The sequence below is a fragment of the Columba livia genome, chromosome 8, assembly GCF_036013475.1.
Source record: "Columba livia isolate bColLiv1 breed racing homer chromosome 8, bColLiv1.pat.W.v2, whole genome shotgun sequence".
Classification (NCBI taxonomy): Eukaryota; Metazoa; Chordata; class Aves; order Columbiformes; family Columbidae; genus Columba; species Columba livia.
Window position 1 is genome coordinate 16,432,609 of NC_088609.1, and position 22,419 is coordinate 16,455,027.

At 45.1% G+C, this 22,419-nt stretch overlaps 1 protein-coding gene across 2 annotated transcripts in view; it reads right to left on the reverse strand.

Annotated features, from left to right (window-relative positions):
* Window positions 1-21,072, reverse strand: part of NOTCH2 (notch receptor 2) — an 84,731-nt gene extending 63,659 nt beyond the window's left edge. The window contains exons 1-4 of one of the 2 annotated variants that reach the window (XM_065072238.1): window positions 20,889-21,068; window positions 13,308-13,389; window positions 2,842-3,101; window positions 1,858-2,193 (exon numbers count right to left, since the gene is read on the reverse strand). In XM_065072238.1, coding sequence (XP_064928310.1) covers window positions 1,858-2,193; window positions 2,842-3,101; window positions 13,308-13,389; window positions 20,889-20,970 — 760 coding nt within the window. In that variant the 5' untranslated portion in view covers window positions 20,971-21,068. Of the gene's footprint in view, window positions 1-1,857; window positions 2,194-2,841; window positions 3,102-13,307; window positions 13,390-20,888 lie in introns of both variants that reach the window. The other variant, XM_065072239.1, reaches the window with a different exon arrangement.
* Window positions 21,073-22,419: the final 1,347 nt, after the last annotated feature.

The window sequence follows — 22,419 nt, forward strand, 5'->3', positions numbered from 1 at the left end:
GGCCAACTTAAATAAATACAGGAAATACAGAAGTTAAGGTTCTCAAAGCTGCATTAACTCACTCCCACTATACACATTGTGTAACAAGTCCAAAAAAGCAGCTAATAATCCAAATTGTGTGTGAGTAGTGTGGGTGTGTAACTGTCACTATAGTAATCACATTTTCATTTCCTGACCGTAGTTTAGCCAGCCTACATACTCATCTAAGGGAAAACATACTCCTACCCAGTCTCGTGCCCCTGTAAGAGAATCACGAAAGCAAACTGTCTTATCAGCTTTATAGAATCAAGTCCTTCAAACTTCCTCTCCTCTTCCCCCCACACACTGTTTCTGCACGAGATGTTAGGCTCCCCGAACTGGCTAAACAGATCTGACATTAGGAAAATTCTGCATTTCTGATCAAGCCTGTTAATCCAGAGATACTTAGTTTACAATTTAACTTAAAAAACATGCAAAGCAGAAAAGCAATAAATTCCCTCAAAGCAACTGTTAGTTAAGTTACAGCATTTTCAAAGACCCTGTATGTTCAGGCACTGTTTCTTCAGGCATAGTTAGAAATGGTTGCTTTCACACAAAAATAAAGATGATACATCCTTCTATTTTAAGATCAACTCTCCTAAATTCCTCAAAGTCACATGCTTGCTCAGACAGCCCAGAAAGTTATCGTGCAGGCACTAGCTAAGGTTGGCAACGTACATTTAAGATCATTTGAGCCAACAGTGTAAGACAAAGGTCTCCAAAAAGAGAGTATTTTTCACACGTTCTAAATGCTCTTTCTGCACGTACCTGTAACTCCAGATGATCCTTATGAGAATGCAGTCACTCTACATTCATCCTAAACAGTATATGGCAGCTACATCTTTCACATAAATAACAGAGAAATGCTTAAGGGAAGAGAGTTTACTTTTCTAGATTACCACACACCAAGTGTTCATGTGCCAAACTGCAATACACTGAAGTAGGAAGTCTAGTCAAAAGCATTTCCAAACAATTGCTTTCCCATGGATTGAATTACTCAGTAAAAAAATATCAGCCTAAAAAAAAAATAACCCACCCAATATGCAAAGACAACTAGTACTACCATGTGGTCAGTCTGCAATTGGATGGGGAAGAGAGGGCAGGATGAGACCACCAGGGCCCCAACCAGGTGACACATGATCATTTGGTAGAGACAGATGCCTTGGTGATTGAAGCCCTGCTTGAAACACAAAGCCAATACAGCTCATGATCCTAAGTAAGCACGTTGCCCTGCTGTGGATGAACTCAGGGCAGCTAACAGCATCAGAAAACAAGCAAGCATTATTTATCTGGAGGTATTACAGGACAAAAAGGGTGTGGTGAGTTGGAAATGGTATCTTGTAAGATTTGGAAGAACTGGATGAAAAAAAGGAAGGGAGCAGAACCTAACATGCTTTAGGAATAAAGACTGAGAAGGAGAAAGACACATGTTCATCTTTATTCAAGCACTGAAGCTAACTGTGGCCTTTACTGACTCAAAACTATGTATTTGTAGAGGTTTCTACTCTTGGAATTTCACATTTCAAATAGGCATTAGGAAATACCACACTAATCTCCTTGAATCTGCCGCATAATTCTTACCTGTTTGATTCTCTGCTTCTAACTGGCTTCCAAAGAAATCTGCCATTTCTAGCCTTCTTCTTTCTCCCCTTCCATATTACAAAATCCTGACACTTGGAAATTAACATTCTAGCAGAGCTTTCTGCCTTGCTGAGATTTCTCCCTTCAACCTTAGATTACATTACTATCACACAAACTCCAAGAGCAGCTTTCAGAAGCACACAGACAGAAATAGTGACAAGGCTACAAAACCAAGCACTTAGAAGAAGCGCAATTTACCTGGCAGACAGTTGCACTCAAAGGTGAAGTCACTTGTTTGATGACAAGTTCCTCCGTTCATACAGGGCGATGGGGAGCACGGCACATACACGCTCTCACAGCGATGCCCCGTATAGCCTGGCTTGCACTGGCATCGGTACGAGCCGGGCAAATTGACACAGGTCCCACCATGCTGGCAAAGGCCTGGTGTGGCACATTCATTCACGTCTATCTCACACTTCTGGCCAGTGTAGCCAGACAGACAGACGCAGGAGAACTTGTTTCCAGATACAGTGCATGTGCTTCCATTGGCACAAGGTTGAGATGTACAGGCATCAATCCACTGGCACTCCTTTCCTGTAGGATTCAAGACAGAGCACTGTGTTAATAAAAAGTCTTTTCTATGGAAAAGAGTATTTCCCTCATGCCACCTCAAAAGAAGGTGCATTTTACAGTATTATATTTTAAACAAAAATCAATTTTTGGTTACAGTGTGAAGTAATTTTATTTACAGAGTAGCAACAAGATATAGAATGTTGTTATTTATAAAAATAACCTTGACCTGAAACCATTCTACACACGGACAGTCACTCTTCTTCTACATCCCCTCCAAGAATGAAAGGAGTGATTTTCCACATTTCCCCTCAGGCACTCAGTTATAGTTTTCCCATAGAAAGATTTTGCTGGCCAAATTTACTTCAAATTTCTAGAAGGTAAGACTCTGAATTCAAAGTGTAACAGCCATTCCAGAGTGGCTTCTCTACTCGGTTTTCCCATGTGGACAACCCCACAAGATCCAGATGTCTTTCTGCTTACGTGTAAAGGGTAGGGAATCTGATTCCCTACCCTCCTTTGCTTTTTTTGGTCATGAAGTCACTTCGACTTCTTCTCACTTCCTGTGCCAGAGCTAGTAAATTTGAAAGTGCATTACAGCTGCCCCAAAACATTCCAGGATGAAGTCATTCACAAAGGATGGAGTCTGGAGGTACCAAAGCAGAACCCCACCTGTGTAACCTGGAGGACAGACACACTCATACGTCTCCTGGCTGTGGGGATGACAAGTTCCTCCGTTCAGGCAGGGCTGGGACACGTAGCAGCGGTGCGACTCCGAGTATTGACAATCCTCTCCCGTGAACCCCGGGGCACATTTGCAGGTGGCCTTTCCTATCAGAGACGTAGTTTCACAAGTTCCCCCGTTCTTACAGGTATTGCTCTCGCAGGGGTTTCTGTACTGACAGTAGTCTCCGAGAAAACCTTCTCGACACCTGCAACAGAGAAGAAAGAAATCACTTGCAGCACATTCACCCGAAGCCTTGCTGCCCTGGGAAGACACCAGGAATTAAGTCCCATGACCACCAAAAGTCTTGGAAATTGCCAGGATTAATGGTAACACTAACAGACCGCAATGCTAACGTCTTAGATGCAAAAGGGCTGCTTCTGGGACTGTCCCAAATGAGACCACGGGAAGGTTCAGTTCAAATTGTGACATTTCTCATTACAAAATAAATAAATAAATAGTGCATACAATCAGAGTTACAGCAAATGCAGGAACTTATTCTTGCACTTCCCTTCAAAACCTCTCTGAATGTTAAAGAACTTCAGAGTAAAAATTAATTCCTTGCACCAAATGCCATCCTAATAAGCACAGTATTTGAGAAGAAAAATCAAGCAGTTGCAGTAATAGGCATTAACACCGGGTATTACCCATCTTCCAAAATATTTATAAACCTCGGACAAACGCCACATTTGATGGCCTGAAGATCTGTAGCAGATCTTTCTCCACACCGCTCCCGTGAGACAGGAATATACTGTTATCCTCATGTCGATAAGTGCCTCTGGGACTGCGACCGGCTGAAGTCTGCGCTCAGCTGGCAAGGCGAGCGCTGGAGCCGGGTCTCCCACGCCCTGGCTAGCGCACTAACGACAAGGTCACAGTGCCTCTGTCTCCCACAGAAAAGCGAGTACACACACACTATCTACAGCTAGGGTAATATTTTATACAAAGGTCTGCGATCGCAGAATAATTGCAGTTATTTCTCTCTAACCCAAACTTATGTCAATATAGTCCGACTGAACTTGTCAGCTGTAATCCATCTTTTAGCTGGCCTTTGTACTACAAATTTTCCATTTAACTTTCAGCAATACCAAGGCAAGCAAGCCTGCAAACCCCACCTTTGTGTCACCCACAGTTCCATTTGCTTCTTTTGGGTAACAGAAAGCTGCAAGGGTATATGGCTGGATAAAAGTAACACCTAACATACAGAATGGGGCTGTCCACTTGCAGCACAGCTGCATGCTTTAACTGGTAAATGGCCCAAGACACAAACAGCCTGAGAACACATGTATTTCACTGCAGAAAATTCAGAAGAGAACATTAGATACAGTTTGTTCCAGAGCAGGGTAAGTGCAATTATTAAATCCATGAGTTACATCCAAAAGGAAAAGATTTCAACTACAGGAAATATATTTTTGTCTGACGGATAACTAGAGACTTTGTGTAACAGTAAAGAAACTGCCTTTTCCTTATGCATTTAAAAGTGTATGGTGGATTGAAGAAAAAAAGAATTTAAACCAACAAAACGCCCAACCCCACACAAACCACTCCTAGTGGACAGACCTCAAAATTCAGTTCAAAATCCAAGTCATGAAGTTGTGTTTTCAACAGAATACAAAAGGGATCTGCCTTTGTTCCTATGTTATTCAACACTTGTATCAATGGGAAAACATTAATGCTGGTCCAACATGTAGGTAAGAGAAGAAAAGTTCTCGGTACAGAGCAGTAACACGAGCTCCTTAACAAGGCAGTCAGCACACAAAGTGCAGTTCAGTACTGCAAAGTCATACATCTAGAAACTAAACACATCCAGCATCTTTCCCAAGCCAGGAGACTGATCTGGGAAAGACAAACTTGCTCTGGGGGTTCCCAACAGTCAGACGAACGTGAATTCCCAGCCTGACAGTTTGGCCAGGAATACTTTAGATGTACAAACAGAAAGTATCAAGTAAGAGTAAATGTGATTATGCCACGTGTGATGTTTGCATGGCAAAAGCTTACATCAGTTCTGGTGTCTGCTCTTTTAGAAGGAAGAGCTGGAATTAATTCAAAGAAGCCAATGGTAATGATTGATCAAAAATTCTTGACACAATGAAAAGCTCAGGGGGCTCACTCTGTTTATCAAAGGGAAAAGGGAAGGAGACGAAATCTCCAAGTACCCACAAAGAAACTCAGATTTAACAATAATTCCCTATCCAGAAGGTACAGGGATAACAGAACTGAGTAGTTAAAAGTTCAAGCTAGATAAATTCAAATTAGAAAAAGGGCAGTATCTTTATCTTCAAGCACAGACTGACATACAGTCTCTCAGCAGCAGAAAGAAACAACTGGAACAACGCATTTAAGGTTGCAGTGGAATTTCTCCATCATTCATGCTTGTTTAAAAGAACACCAGGAGCGGCCGTTTCAGAAAGAGTACGCACGCTAGTTCAAACACAGCTATTCTGAGAGGTTGTTATGCAAGTTACGCAAGGGGTCATTACTAGATGACCACAACTGTTTTTTCTCATGTTAAAATTTATTAACTAGCTTTAGACATATGTCTAAAGCAGGGAAGTCACATAATAGATGCACATAATCATAATTTACAATTCCCCACACCCAAATTAGGCTCCTTTCACCATACCTTAATACTTTCAACTTCATACCCAAGAACAGACATCAAAGAAGAGTTTTTGCAGGGCAAGGCAGGATTAATAAAGCTGCAGAAAGCAAACCCTGGGACAATACCATGTGCAGAATATTCCCTGCTTCTTGTGCCATCCTCAGGACAACAGCTGAAGGCTCCTGGCCAGCGTGAGCTGCTGCCACATCACACGAGAGGCAACCTTCAGGTTTGCTGGGCCTGAACCACAGTAGCTCTATGGGCTTCCTTTAATATCCCAAATCCTTCCTCAATACAGGCTGGAAATCGGTCCGAACACCAGCGAGCTACAGCAGGGCTTTGTAGGAGTTGGATCACATAGAAATCTGGCACCCAGCGAGGCTGACTGTGCCAGCAGCTGGAGGACGGCTCGACTCCCACGGCATTCAAGCCTGCACACGATGCCCTGGCGAGCTCTGAGCAGAGACCATCTGGGCAACTACAGTTAAATCATGTTTCTGGACACCTATGTGCAGCTGATAAATGCGTAAAGTGAAATTGAACATCAGTCCCAGAAGGCTTACAAGATTTCGTTATAGGGATTTCTTCTGGTTTCACCACCACCAGCAGTTTGGGGTTTGGCTGCTCAGCCATCTTCAGCATCAGGAGACACTAAGCTCCTCAGACTAACAGCAGCAGGCACAGGCCACGCACTTATTGTCCACTTTATGATGAAAGAGCAACAAAACAAACCACAGCTTCACAAAACCCCACCTAAGCATCTCATCAGGCAAACAAGAGGCCCTCCAACACCACCCACCAGTCCAACAAACAGAAAATAAACCAAAACACTGCTAAAACATAATTCCTAAAGAGCTTTTTTATTGAAAGGCCATAAAACAAACTAGAAAGTCCAGAGGAACACCTCATGTTTTGTCCACAAGCAAATAAAACACCAAAATAACACCTTCTCTCCCACCTCCCCAACACTTGGGGATAGTAGAAGGTGGATTTAACTGTTGCTCCCAGGTAGCAGGGAATTTAAACACTGATTAAGAATATTGCTGGTATGATTTAAAAGGAAAGCTGAGACCTGTGGTCTAAGACGACACTCACAACCATCACCCACAAACAGCCCAGCATTTTGTACACAAATGTTCTGGTACAAAGTTGAAGAGCACTCCAAGACCAGGCTTGTTCCAGTATCTTCTGAGGCTAATCAGAAAAACATGGGGGAACACTCCAGCAGGGAACAGCAAAAGCTCTTTTAACTTCAGCTCTTTATATTTGGAAGGACAAAGCCTTACAGAACATGCCAGAGGGAACGTGCCTGCCTGTGGAAAGTCAGTAGGTCAGATATATGTGGCCCTTGTACCCACCATTCTGTCCTCCTGGAGAAGCGCTTGGTCACATAGTTATGCAAGTTTCCCCTCCAGCAACTCAGTGCAATAGTTTTTTGCATGTTAAAGAACAAAAAAACCTACAGTCCAGATTTTCAGCCAAGTCTCCTGTCATCAACATTTCTAGGCACAAATACTGATAATTTAGTTCTAAGTGTTGGTGTAGACAAAACGGCAAATATTTGCCCCTGATTCATGTTGGGCACCACATCGTTCCTCTAAAAATAGAGGCAAACACTGAAAAAGCAGGGTCTGAGTCCAGAATTCTTTAAAGGATATGATTATCCCCAACAGCAACTCCAGCTTCCCACCACCCCTGCCCTGCTCTCATCCCAACCTAGTCTTTCAAGTTCTCTTCGGAAGAACACCAACAACAAAAAAAAAGCCACTTTTCTACAGAGCAGCTTAAAATTGTAGCAGCTTGTGTTAGCTCCAAATGACATGCTCCGAACAGGAAACCAAATCTTTCCCAAATAAAAGCCACTGTTTCTCCTCAGTTTTCCATCTAATTCTCAGCAACAGAAAGATGAAGTTTGTTCTGGCACTTTCTGGAAGCACATGAGGTCGCTTAACGTACTTCAACAGGAATTTAATCTTTTATGAACAAATTTCACATACAACTTAATTCAAATCATGATTTCTGAAAGCTAGAGGGTTTGAAATGGGAAAATGTCCTGTGGGCTGCATCAGCTATGCAGCTGCTTCTAATTAAAGCTTCTCCTTTACTCTCTCTGGGCTACTTTCCAGCACAAATACTTTAGTCAGAGCTCAGCCCATTTTTTTTTCTGCTGCTTTTCAGCTCCAGCCTGCATTTGCCTCAGCTCAGGCTCTCATGGAGCTAAACAAGGGACGTAAAAACAAAATGAAGGTATTTATCCAAATCTGAAGTATTCATAACTCCACAGAGCTGCGCTCCCTCCAACAACCTAATGCTACAAACTGAAAGCAGAAGACTCAATAAAGCTGCATTTTTGGCTCTTCTGCCACAACACTACATTGAAGTTACCTCCCAATATTCTTGCTTTCAAACGACTTTTGGAAAATATGTCTGGCACATTGGAAAAACCTCCTCATTTGCCATGCTATATTTGCTCAGGCACATTCATAGGTCAGTCTCTTCAAATGCACCTTATAGACTGTTTTAACCAGTCTTCCAGATGTTTGATTTTCATGGGAGTTTCCTATTCAGGCCCAGTGATATCATCTGGAGATGCACAGAAGGAAGCAGATGGTTTTAATTTAAAGCACACAGGGAAGAATTTCCTCCTAGTCTTGCTTCTCCCCCTCTCAACCAAACACTCCCTTCACTTCCATTAGAAGATGCTTCCACGGGGGGGTGAAGGAAAAAAAAAAATGCAGTCCAATGACTAACGTGAGAAGGGTCTCGGCTGTTTTGCTACAGATTTTAACCAGACTTGCCTCTGGCTCCCGAGTTCTGACTCCCACACCTACACCTCCTCTCAGGAGGGAGAACAGGATTCTCTGGTTAGCTTTAGAAACGCTCCTTCCCATGTCTCAAGGCTCCCATTTATGCGTCATACTTTGAATGCAAACTATGGGATGGGACGGCCTCTCTGCTCAGCGTTTAAAGCAGTACACAACTCTTGCTTCTAGTCTACAGAGTACTACTCTGCTCTACACCAAGGAGTAACAGCAAACAAAGGCTGAATGGGCAAGGTTTAGTTCAGCATTTTCTGACCATCGGAGCTCTGAACAGCTTTTGGTCTGCATAGGTAAACTACAACAGAAAAATCTGCTTGAGTGACTCAAATGACTACTCCGTTCCCAGCCTGAGTCTAAAAGTGTGTGTACTGTCCCCTTTTTCCTCTGCCCTGGTCTCAAGGGTCTTCTTCAACTTCTGAAAGAAGACAGAAGGAAACGGGAAAGGGCAGTCCATTCTCAGAAAGGAACAGCTTTTCAACTTTTGCATTTAGCCTTTTCTGGAAAACTCTCCAACCTCATCCTGCTACGTCTCTATGGGTATTCCCCATTCACTGGTCTAGGAGTGATTAGTCTCTCGAGACATCCTGAGAAGACATCTGCTCCAGTCTTGAGAGCAGTTCTGCAGCCTAAGACCTTGCCTTCAGCCTCAGAAATCCTCTTAAGTCAGAGTTAAAATTCATTTATGAAGATCCAGCTGGAAAGAAAGGTAGGTCAAAAACCTGGCAGGGGGACTGGAGTCGCTGAGGGTTAGAACTGGAGTAGAACCCCTTTACTGTCTGGCTGTTGGCACTTGGAGTTCAGCATGCTTTGAGGTCCTCCTATTGCCACCCTACAAATAAGAAGTAAAAATTGTATCATGTAAAAGTGTGCACAAACTTCTGCACACAGTGAGAATAATGCCACTTACTGAAGAGGCAGAGAGGCACACAGAGCTGCACAGATCCTGAGAGCTGTGGGCATGAAAAGGATGTGCTAAAGGAGACTCCTTTAGGAATCAGCCAGCTTCAGCAGCCTCCACTTTCGACCAAGCACAGCAAACAAGCCATGGATGTGACTGCACTTTTTTATCATCAGGACCCGACAAAAAACACTGGAGTTAAAGCAGTACTTTGGTTCATACAGCGGTACCAATATCCCTTCTAGGCATGCAATGCACAACAGCCCTAAGGTCAAAAAAAAATCCAATCTCAAAAACCTACAAAGCATGAGAAGCAGCAAAGCCCTTTCTCTTCCCTAAACCTTGGAGCATCCCTACCCCAAACTCCCTTCTGCTTCTCTCCCTGGCACAGCCTTGCTCCTACTCCCCGTCACTGGGGCACAGGGGAGGGCAGCTGGGGGAGGCCACGGCTGCCAAACACAGGGAACCCAGTTAAGACACTCTTGGCTTCAGGGCGCTGCCCCACTCCAAGCACAGCGGGACTGCCTGGTCCTACGTCCACCTGCAGCAGAGCAGGCTCTCACGCTCAGAAAACACCGGGCAGCACTGCCAAAAAATCTCTGCTCTGCTTGTCCTTGGAACCACTCCCTGTACCCACACCTTCCCAGCCTGCCTGCAGCTGCAGAAATAGTGCTGGTTGGCAGTATTACCCCTTAGACTCTTCCTACTAGTACTTTCTTAGTCATTTAGCAGCAGGTAGATTAGAAAGGGTTTTCCTGCGATGATCACGATTAGCATTAAGCAACAAGCAACTGTTATCCTGCTTCTCAGCTGGATATGAGGGTATGCAAGAGGGGTCCTTCATGCTCAATGTACAAAAGACTGCCTAGAAAGGGGAGAGTCAAGCTAGAAATTAGGAAAAAGTGTTTTGGTTGTGGTTTGTTGTGGTGGCTTTGGGTACTTTTGGGGGTGTGTTTTTGGTTGGTTGGTTGTTTCTTGATTTTATTTTTTTTACAATGAGGGTGGTGAAACTCTGGCACAGGCTGCCCAGAGAGGTGGTAGATGCCCCACCCCTGGGAACAGAGCCCTGTCCAGCCCAGCCTTCAATGAACAACCTGATGTAGTTGACCATGTCCCTGCTCATTGCAGGAGACTGGACTAGATGACCTTTAAAAGGTCCTTCTAACTCAAACTATTCTATGATTCTATGTTTTGGGAGGAAGGGGGGGAAACCCACAATAACAAAAAACCATCCCACCGCAGTACGACAAAGCCAACACCAAACTGAAACTACCTTTTGTCAAAGGGGGACCCAGCAAGCTTGGAATGACAGTTCCTTTCATACTGCTACTGCAGATATGCCCATATTCCTTGGACCAAGGTCTGCATCCTCACCATGCCCGTCACTGAAAGGGTGTAGAAAGATGTTCCAAACAAAAATTCTGAGCTTAGAAGATGCAAACACTGGAATGTGTAATTTTCTAGATATAAAATCAAGGTCAAAGGGTGCTGGCAATTATATCGAACAGTGCCACAGAATGACAGCCATGGGCCAGCAGCGTCACCAGGGAAAGGGAGCTACTCAGAGGGTCCTTGCAAGAGCAATCTGATAAAGATCCAACTCCCATTTCCTTACAAGGGTCACAATGGCTGTTCCCATAACAGAAGCCAGATGCAACAGAATAAAGGCTTCTTAGGAGAAAACTAGCTTTCTGTTTTGATAGAGTAGACACTACAGGATTTTCTGACAAAGAAAGCTGTTTCAGCACAAAGTTGTTACTTGCTGCTTTGCCAAATAACTACACTAGATGTTTTGCTTATCGGTGCTCACATAACTCATGTCTGATCCCTCACATATGATTATCTCTGATGCAGGTTCTCCCTCAGCTGTTTGCTTGTTTCTTACAAACAGCAAGATTAACTAGACAGACTGACCACACACTAGAACAAACAACTTGGCCAAGAGGAGGTACAGAAAGAGGAAGAGAACCTGTTATAAAAGCTTATTGCTCAGCAGAGGAAGTACTGCAGAAAACTTGAAAAAAGTGGAAGGGGTGGAGATTAAGCTAATCAGTGAGTGATCCTGCAGAGCCAGACGTCAAGCCACTTGCTTCAGGAAAAAGTTCTGTTTTCTGAACAAAACATTTCTACTCTTAAAGCCATCAAAAATTCAGAAAGTCATTTAGGTTACTACACCAGACAGAAAGTTCCCCTATTGAGAGTTCCTCATAGTGCAGGAAAGAAAAAAAAAGAAGGTTAAAACCAAAACAGGATGCTAAGAACCAGCCTGCTAAACGTAGAATCTCCACAACTGAGTTTTGGGGCTTCTGCTATTTTTTCCTTCCTTTCTGAAATAAAGAGTTCTTGAGCCAGAACTAGAAAACAGACACATACTAATAACTGTTTACAGGCCTCTAGTAGCTTTTCCAATTACTCTGGCACCTGCAAAGAGACTGAGCTGTTTCTTGAAGGACGGGCTGGCTTAAAACCTGCAAGAAGAGTTTGCACAAAAAGGCAGGCAGCAGCACTAGAATTATAAATAACTCTGTGCACTAAAAAAAAGAAAAACAACAGTGGTCAAAGCTGCCACTGTGATAAGGTAAACGTGTTAAGATCTGGACTGCACTACAAATACTGAACGGAAGTTAATCAGATTAACCTTTTTTTAGTCTAAGACACAGTTAAGAGGAACATGCAAGTTAGAGAAAATGTCCTTAGGAAGGTAAAAGCAGCACCAACATCACTACCGGTCTTGCTTATTACCTTCACCATGACCCACACAGTTTGACTCCAGACTAGCACTCTTAAGCATCTGTCAGAAAAGACCTACTAATGTCACACAATTTCTTGTTTCAGTCTTAAATTCAGGTGAAAAAGCAGGAAAAGTTCCAACTTCCTTCTCAGAAGGGCAGCTCGTTTCTGGTGACAGCAATATAAAGCCACGGAAAGACTAGGAAGAGTAAGCAGTAACAGCTAAAAATTTGGGAAAAAAATAACAGGGAATAACAGGTTACATATTTGCCTTATGACCTTTCTGCACATCAGGTATTGATTTGAAACTGAGAAGAACCTCAAAGTAGTGTATTATTTCCCCTTCATGTGCCACAGGTGCAATTTAAGTACAACGAGTTTTATGTACCACATTAATAGAAAGAACTAAAGGTTGCGGCTAGGGAAGACGGATGTGTAGAAAGGGCGAAGAGCAGAGCTGTGTGTTAGACAAGCTAAATCAATGAGACAAATTTCACTAATGTTTAAAGAATGTTGGCATTAAGAAGGATTTAGCATACTAGAAAATGGCACAGCTTGCACTGATGAATTAAACATGGTTTAGAAAATAAGCTATTTACTGCAGACATAGTAAAATAACCCTGCCAAACAAGGAAGATTTATCTTTTGGCAAAATATCACTACATTAAAAAAAAAATTCTAAATACTGCAGTTTGAAAGATGAACTGCATTTAAATCGATGTGATATAATTCTCCAGACACCACACACTCCACCAGAGCTCCTGCTGATCAGCTTTCCCTGCAGTAGCAGAGTAGAGGCACCATTGAAGATGGGTGTCAACATTTACCAAAATCAATTACACAATAAAGACAAGTGTGGGTGTTTGTTTGGGGTTTATTTGTTAGTTTGTTTTTGCAACTCCCACATATCGCTTGCTCTGCAGCCCATAGAAGGAAACTGGCACATTCCAGAGTGCAGAGTAGTTCTGAAAAACCTCAAAAATAATCAAATTGGGGCTGAAGCTCCATAAAGTAAGGTAAGCTATAAAATGGAGAGCTAGTTCCAACATTACTTGTGGGTCTGGAAACAATATACACAGTTCAACATTAGGATCGCTTTGGCCTCTCTTCCTAACCTCATGCAAAGAAATCAAACTGACATGATCTGAACCCAAAAATCTGAGCAAAAATTCCAGATTTCTTACATTATAAAAAGTTAGCACATAAGAACTAGGGCATTATCAAGAAACACCAACTGTGCTAAAACCGTTATGCTGAATGCATGTGATAAGAAAATCTTAACAATTCACACTTCCTTCCTGGCTAAGGCCCTGAATGAAAGAAGACCAGTGATTAAATTGATTAGAATTTAAACCCACTTACTTGCAGTATCCTGTACCATTTTGATATGGAATGCACTTTCCCTCATTAACACATGGCTTGGAATCATCCATACACTGCAAAGCTGAAAGGAAAAGAAACAGTCAAATCAGCAGCCATACACGTCAAGTCAAAGCTTCATTAGCATATTTTGGGGAATGAAAATAAAATCTTTGAAAATTTTATATGACTGGAACAAAAACAAAGACACTATCACATAGTTTAAGTTCATCTCTGGCAGCATCAAAAGAGCCAGACTGAAAAAAGAGTCAAATACAGATTTTTTTCATCAGGCAACTAAATGTTTCCAGAATTTCTTTTAGGTGGATTTTCAAAGCAAAGCATGCAGTAATTTCAGCAAGCTACAAAGATATTCGTGTCAGCACTTGTGTATTTTGGGTTAAGTGTCACCAATTACTGCTTTCTGATCAAAATTCTGGACTGAAATCCTCTGAAATAAGAAACAACTGCTCCCAAGCCTTCTTTTGCATTATTTTGTCTCAAATTATTTCCTTCTTTTCTCCTGCCTCTAGGATCACTTGGCACTGAAATAGGGGCACCTGTCCCTGCTAAGCTCACCTGCTGCCCATTGCAAGCAATCCAGAATTTGCTGCAACATCATTAGTATTGTGGCACTCTGATTTCAGCCAGGATTGCATTTGGGAGCAAGTGAGAACACCAGAGATCTTAAGGACTTTCAGCAAAGACTTCAGTATTTCTAAGGAGGAGATACTTGACATTTTCCATATTACATTTAAAAAAAAAAAAAGCAGTAGGTATGATACAGTTCAGGGTGGGACAATTTTTATCCAAGTCTACGGAAAGCTCTAGTGAGGCCTGTTCTGCTGACAGCAACACATCAGCTCCAGCCCTAGCAAGTGCTCGTCTCTTCCCAGGGGGCTGAAGCCACACATCATGGCTATTTCTGAAGTGACCAGAAGAGCAAGAACTATGGAAACCCTGCAGAACCAGAAGGCACTCTAGAACCACAAAAACTGAGCCAGCCCACCTAAAGCACAGCCAGCCATTTGATTAACACCAAATCAGTGGATGAAGCTCTCGGATCCAGAAGAACTCATCCTAAGCTTGCCCACGTACCGAGAAGTCACAAGCTCTTCCCAGCCTCCAGTTCTGCCTCCTGGCCCCCAAACACACACAGTTCAGTTCCTTTACATACCCTATTTCAACAACCTCGCTGTGTTTGGGAAGGCACTTAACCACTCTTAGCTGAGGCACCTGGTGGCATCAATAACATCCAACAACCTAACCTGCCTGCTGTGTACCGGCTGCTATAGGGCAGGTTGCCTTTTTTTTTTTTCCTTTAAGGATGGTTTTCCTTTCCTCAACAGATGTTAAATTTTCAATACAAATTCAGCAAGGGAAAACTGGCCCAAACCACTACCAAAGTCTGTATGTTGGTGACCAAGGCACGGGGCTCAGAAACAGAAGAGTTAATGTATCAGTCCCACTAAGCAACCCCTGTAACCAGCCCAAATTCAGTCCAGCAATTAAGATGACTTGGAACAGGCTCCAGTTACTGCTACCCAGGGCTTCAAGTGTTATTTCTCAATAACCCTGGAGCACATAGACGGGTCACATGCACTATGAGGTACGATAGGGGCATTTCACACTTGCAATCCCTATAGAAAATACAGTTAAATTGAACCCAGTTGCCCAGGAAAATTATCAGTATTACCCAAAGTATGAGTATGCTGTTTCTGTTAACTTTATTTCTGAAAAAGGGGCACTTGGATGTCGCTGCTTGTGCAGAGCTCTCAGGAAACAACATTCCACTCTGAGCCCCTTTCAGATAACCCCTGAGGTCAGGGTTACTAAGCGACAGAAATATTAACACGGATTTCGCATGGCATTCCCCCCCACAGCGGCCAAAACCACTTACACTGATTTGCACCTGTCTGACAATTTTTATCCCATTTAACAGCAACGTCCACAAGGCTTCAGCTCCAAACTTCATCTGCTTCTGTCTAACACCACCGCAGCTTGTTTTCATGGCAAAGATTAGCCCCAGTTAGCATCGTTCAGTTGCTCTGTGCTCAAGAGAAACTGCAAAAGGACTTGCTGTTCTTCAGACTCCTCTTACCACCCCTACTACTCCAGGGAAATGGAGCGAGGTTGAAATGAGCCTCACCACATTTCAGAGAACCAGGAGGGGAAGCAGACTCTGTATTCTCATCTCACTACCTTGAGTTTTCATTCTTTTCACACCAATCAAGCCAGTGAAGCAAATACTCAGCGGATTACTACTTTTGTGCACATGCTTTCAAACGCAATTTTGTAATCTCTTCAAGTACTCGCGTCCCCAGTGAGAACAGAGCAGCCAGTTGATTTTGTAACCCACATAAGTAAAAGCTTAACCAGCACTTGGCCAAAACCACCTCCCGGCACCTCTGCACAGAGGGGAACCAGAGGGTGACGGCTTTCGGGGTCACAGCAAGGATCCGAATCAGTGACTCCCATTTAGCTTGCTGGGCCAAATGCAGACACAGCAGAGCAGCTTTAGCAAAGTAATGATTAATTTTCTGCCGGTTTTTGACAAATTATTTCTGCCTTGAGCTGCTGTTTAGCAGGTCATTAAACTACCACTAGTCCTTAGAATTCTTTAACAGAGACACACAGTGAATAGGGAAACACAGTCAGATAAATATGTATTTTGTATACAGTAAGCTTGAAGTAGAAAAAGCTAAGAAAATAAAAGCAAAATGACTCTGGTACTTTTTCAGCTTAAGACTAAAATAGGCTAATATAAATACATTGAAATGTAACTAAAGCTGAAGTAAATGCAAATGTAACCATATTCTATATTAAAATGAGTAAAAAGTAACACAACCACTTCTCTTTAAGAAGAAATCACAAGGGAAATTGAAGACTACAGTTCTCACAGTAAAATTAGCATTTCTGTGCACAAAGCACTGTCTTCCTGTATTTCACGATATCTTTACCAATTTCACAATGCATGCAAAACCCAAGGTATTTCACCGTGACTTACTTCAAAAGCTACTTTTCTGCTCCTCTACCATGCTGTGCTCAAGAGTTAACAGTACCAGACACTTCACCCTCTGCCTCAGCCAGCAGAATAAGTACGTTTTGCTACATCCATCACGTTAACTGGAAATACTTTGTTGTGTACAGCGTGAGAGAAGACAGCCTTGTCTTGAAAAAGATAAAGCCACTTTTCTAGAAGCCAGATATAGATAGCACCAGCCTGCTGTCAAGGCTTTGAGTCTAACAGGCTGCTTTCGACAGCTTTCTTCCATGCTTAACAGCAGTGCTGAATTTATTTGTCGGTTTTCTAGACTTGCTCTAGCTTGCCAAAACCCCCCAGGCTATCAGAAGCTGGGTTAGCCCAGACCAAGCAGCGATGCTTCGAGTCCTTGCGCTCCCGTGCAGCGCAGGATTCGCCCCGGTGTGCCCACAGGTCTCAGCGGGGAAGTCCCATCGCTCTTTCACGTATTGAACCACCTCGTGATCTTTAATCAGTCCTCTTGGGCATATTGCAGGAGTATTTGGAAGACACCCTACGATTATCAAAAGACTGGCTTCTCGTGAGGTGGGCAGGACGCCACTTTGGGACAGAAGTGCTCAATTCCTAGCACGCACCGTAGCCAAGTTTGAAAGACTTCCCAGGCAAAAGCTCTAAGTGCACCTGAGATGGATGTTATTAGCCATGCTGTCCAGCCTGGAGTACATACAAACCCTTGCACATATCTGCATTTAGACAAATTCTAACCTGACATTTTAACTAGCCTACCAGGACCATCTTCCAAGGCCAGAGGGAAAAAACAGGTAGCCGATGCCGTAAAATGAGCACAAGAAGAAAGCGTCACTCACAGACAGGCTGTAGGAAGTGCTGTGATTCTCAGCACCTGAATCCACCTAAGCTCACACTAAACTGCAGTACAATTTCACCCAAGTTTAATTAACCAGAAAAACACAGAAAAACACAGAAAAACACAGAAAAACACAGAAAAACACAGAAAAACACAGAAAAACACAGAAAAACACAGAAAAACACAGAAAAACACAGAAAAACACAGAAAAACACAGAAAAACACAGAAAAACACGAGAAGTCAATCAAAGAGCTGAGGCGGTATGGGTGTTCCCATGGCAATCTGGCAGCCAGGAGCCATGCTGGCCTCTCCTCCACAGACTTCCGCCATTCTCCAGCACTACATCTTTATTATTTTGCCTGTGCAGAAACGCCATCCCGGTGCTCGCGCGGTGCGGCACCTCCACAGCCGTGCAGAGCAACACCGGAGAAACCAGATGGAGACTCACTGCACGGGGCAAACAGCGGACGCATGTATCATTTTGAGATACAAAGCTCTTTTTTCATCCTCCTAGCAGTCTAAAAAAAGGAGATGTGCCCTAGGAACAGACTATTTTCTAAACAGAACGATTATTTTTGCCCCTCTCAGATGACTGTGTTTATGATGATATAAGCACTGTTTCTTCTAGATGGGCACTAACAGCCCTTATGTTGGCAAGATGATTTCAGGGTGAATTTATAGAAACAGAGACTGTAACTACAAAAGGACATTTGAACACAGATGTTTTGGGAAGTTCTTTTTTCCCCCAACATGGATGACATTTCCCAAAGATGTCCCCAAGGACAGTTAATAATCACTGTATCATTCCTTGGCTTTGTGTTCATTAGCCAAAAGTATAAACTTCAGGTGTAATGAAGTTTCATTTAAGTTACAAATTGTACCTGTTTGGCTTTGCTGTTCAGCAGGTGGAGGTGTTTAAAAGGCATTTAGATGAGCTTCTTGGTGACATGGTTTAGTGTCAGAGTTAGGTTATGATTTGACTTGATGATCCTGAGGGTCTCTTCCAACCAAAATGGTTCTATGATTCTAGGATTTCCCACCTGCCCCTTGCCCTGAGTCCCAACCCCTCGTCCCCTCTCACAACACAGATACCGGCTTTGGAAACGGGAGAAGCTGACCAGGACCAGAGCACACTGAGGACAAATATCAACGTATTGCAACAGTAGCAAGACACCTAGAATAAGGGAGGAGAGAGGGAGGTAGCTGTGGAAGCTGCCCCCCCAAAAAAAAAGCAACCCGCCCATTTTAGGAGATTCAAATGCCAAATGCCACCAGAGTCGTGAGCCCTCTTTTCCCAGGGATTCCAGCCCTGAGAACGTCAGCGAGAGGATCTTCACGTATTTCTAATCTGACTAAGTCATGCCCTGAAGGAAGTGATGTGAGTTAGCCAGATTCTCATCACACTCCCTTTTGAAAGTCTAAATCAGCATCTTTGATAAGAACAAATTTGATAGACAGTAACACCTTTAAAAGATCAAGTAAAACTTTGTCTTCTGTAAGCAAATCCGTATCGAGCAGACCAGCATCATCGGCATTACCTAAAGTCCTCAAAAGTTCCACTGTTTCAAGACTAAAGATCCCAAACTGCAATCCACATCAACATGCTACCTCCGCACTGCTCTAGATTAAAACGTATCACAACCTGTTAGAAATACGGGCTGATCCTCAACAGCAACCTGGTGAATCCGGGCTTAGCAAAGCCTAAGTGTTAACAATGACAGAGGGTAATTAGGGTGGCCTTCATTAGTGAGGATTCCTGTTTTCGCCTGATGAGAAGAGGAGCGATGTTCAGAGCAATTCTCAGGGCAGTCTCCTCCCCAAAGCGCAGGTGTTGCTGCCCCACCCCAGCTTACTGCAGCTTCAACTGCAGCCTTTTGCAAAACTGAAAAATGGCTCAACTGGAAAAGCAAGTTGCTCTAATACACCGTTGGGCTTGCATGATGGGGCAGAGCCGAACAGTCCAAACCATAGCGCTTAGTGCATCCAGGAGCCTCCTATTTATTGACCAAGAGGGCTGACATCAGATACCTGCCTTCTCTTGCACAACAGCATCAAGAGAGATGAATATGCACCTGAAAATACCCTTTCGGTGACTTCATCTTTCCCTTTCCCATTAATTCAAGCCACAGCTCCCACTCCCGAGAACCAGATGCAGGTCAATATCTCCTAAACAACAGGAATAATTTTCAGCCTAGATTTGCCACCTCTGAGAACCAGGCTTGCTTTAGCACTGGGAAGAGATCTCACCCATAGTGCCAAACACCTCTGCGGCGTGGGAGGACCTCGGCCAGCCTGCTAGGTATCCACAGCCAGGCAAGTGACAACCAGTGACACCACAGGTACTTCTCTCAGGCCCTGTTGGAGAAGGAACTGGTAGGGCCACCAATGAGCTGATAAGCTCCTGGTACAAAGGCACATTTTACTAGATGGACATGACATTTAATCTTCGCAAAAACTGTATTTTGCCGTCTTACAGGACTGTGTAAGCCATTTCCAGAAATAACAGTCCTGAATTTATAAGAAACCTACCCCTGAAAGATCATTTATTTTTCCAGCCCCTCTTGGGCAAAACTAGCCAAAACACAGCCAGGAAATAGTCTTTTTTATTATATACTCCAATTGTCTTCTTGTGGCATATTAGTGGAACTAAGCAAGTCAGGTTTCAGAGATGGTTACTGGAAAAAAATCAAAGAAATAAAAAAAAACACCCAAACAAACAAAAAAATTCCCAGGAAAGAAATAAGGTCAATTTCAAAGTCAGAACAGATTGATTAACCTGTATCCAAGACAGCAGTAATGGTCAAAACTGTGCAGATACCAGCTTCCACTCCTAATAAACTAAGACAGTCTATTCCCTAACATATACCAAAGAACAAAATCACTGAAATTATCAGCAGCTCACTTGGTCACACACTAAACAACTTCCACTACCACCTTCTGCCATTGCCGCGCTCTTCAGAAGTCACCTGAAGAGCAACCAGACCTCTTGGGAGAAAAAAATGAAGAAAGAACAAGAAGCCACACAAGTAATCAATGACTGCTGGTCCTTGATAGCTTTAACGTGCTACAGGGCTGCACAGGCTTTACTCCAGGAGCAGGGCTGCTGTTGGGAAAGGCACGAAATCCATCAGAACCCAACAGTTAAGGCCATGGACCGCATTCTCCAGAGCAGCTGTAAAACATATTGCAAATGCCAACATGCAAGAGTGACGAAAACCAGCAGTTTCCTCAGATGTGCACACATGGTTTCATGACGCCTGAACTGATTAACAATTGAAGGAGGAGGATACGCAGAAATTCTTTCCGTGTGTGTAGATATGTCCTCAACAAAGAGGCTATAACGAACACGATGCATAGGTATTTCAAGCAAAGGAAAGCAGCAAACCACTTTTCCCCCGCATTTTGAAATTAATTAAAAAACAAACAAACAAACCCCTCAAGACTCAAGCTATTTTTTGCAATAGCACATATATCACTACAGCAAAAGACGACTTCCATTTCAGCTTTCCCCCCGGGGAAGGGCAGCCCTCCCGCAGCGCCCCGCGGGACCCGGAGCCCCGCCGCTCCCCCCGTGTCCCCTTCCCCGGCTGGTCCGAGGGAGGAGGGTGACGGCGGCCCAAGGTTCGATTCCCCCCCGCGACGCCGCGCCAGGGGCGGCCCCGCGCAGCCCCTCAGCCTCCCGGCGAGAAGGCGCCCGCGCACCCCCACAGCCCCTCGCCGCCCCCGGTCACTCACCGGCCGCGGGCTCGGCGCGGCTGAGCACGGCCAGCACCAGGCCGAGGAGGGCGGCGAGCGCTGGCCCCGCTCCACGGGCCATGGCCACGGCCGCTCCCGCCGCCACTGGCACGGCGCGACCAGACGCGGAGGGATCTGCTCTGCCGCCGATGGCGCCTATGGTCGCCCCGCGCGGAGGGACACGCCGAGATGCACCGCCCCCGCTTCCTCCGCCACGCCGCCCGCCACGCCCCGCCCTGCGCCCACCGACCGCCGCCAGGGGGCGCCCGCCCGGGGACCGCAGGGCAGGGTGGGGCTGGGGTGGGGTCGGGAGAGTCCGTGGGGATGCGGCGGGGATACGGTGGGGATGCGGCGGGAACGCGGCGGCCTGGGGCTGGTAGCGGGGACAGGCTAGGGCGGGGGACTGCCCGGGCTAGGAAACAGAGCGGTGGGGGAGTAGGGCAGCGAAGGTCAGAGACAGATGGCCCCCAGGATGGAGGGCAAGGGCAGCAGCACGTGGTCATGTCCCCGTGCAGTGGTGGCAGCGGTGGCAGCTGCCCACGGGGGAGGACAACGGGGTACTCGGTCTGACATGCTGGCCGAGGCGCTGCCCTGCTCTTTGCTCAGGCGCGGGGTGCAGGCAGCTGCCGGGCAGGGGTGATGGAGCCTTGCCCAAGGGCAGGCACCAATGGCAGGGGAAACCCAAAACCAGCATTGGCCACTGGAGGGTCACCCCAGTGGGAAGGGGGGCATCCCAAGCAGGTGTATGAGCTCAGCACTCCACCGCTCAGCCCCATGGCTCAGCCCCACGGCTGCTCGTGCTGCAAAAGCCCAGGAGGAAACTCGGGTTCCCATGGATGAGGTCTTGGGAGGGCAGCAGCTGAATTCAACCTCAAGGTCCCTCCCGGCCCTCAGCCAACATTTAAAGTGTTAAAAATCCTTCTGCCATGGCTCCAGCTCCCCGCAGACTGAGAGCCCTTTGTGCACAGTGCTGACACGGCAGCCTGGCCCGTGAAGGCGGGATTGTGCTGGGTTTGGGGGAGAGAGCAGGGGCAATGAATAAACTTCACTGTTTTCCCCCTGTAATTCCCCAGATCCTGGAGTTCCTCCCAAGCATGGAGCTGAATGGTCAGTGCCCCAACACCATGATAATTTTTCCAGGTATGCCAGTGCAACCTGGGTGACAAATCCCTCACCAGCCTACACAGCTGCCAGGGTTTCCCATGGCCACTCCCACCCAGTTTCCCACCCAGAGGTGACCAGCAGCCAGTGCTGGAGCTGGCAGACTCTGACAAGGTTTTCCATAGTTTCCAGACAGTTTATTCCATGACTTGGCTCGCTTTGCCTATGGAGCATCTCACCCAGGTGTGGGAGCTGAGCCCCAGTCCCCCGGGGTGGTGAGGGGAGGCAGGCAGGGAGGTGGGCAGGGTGCTGGGCAAGGTGCCGGGCAAGGTGCTATGCAGAGGGCTGGACATGCTCCAGCACTGGAAGCGATGCCAGCTGAGGGATTAGGAGAGCTGAACGGACTCCATATCCACAGCATTGCTGGTTA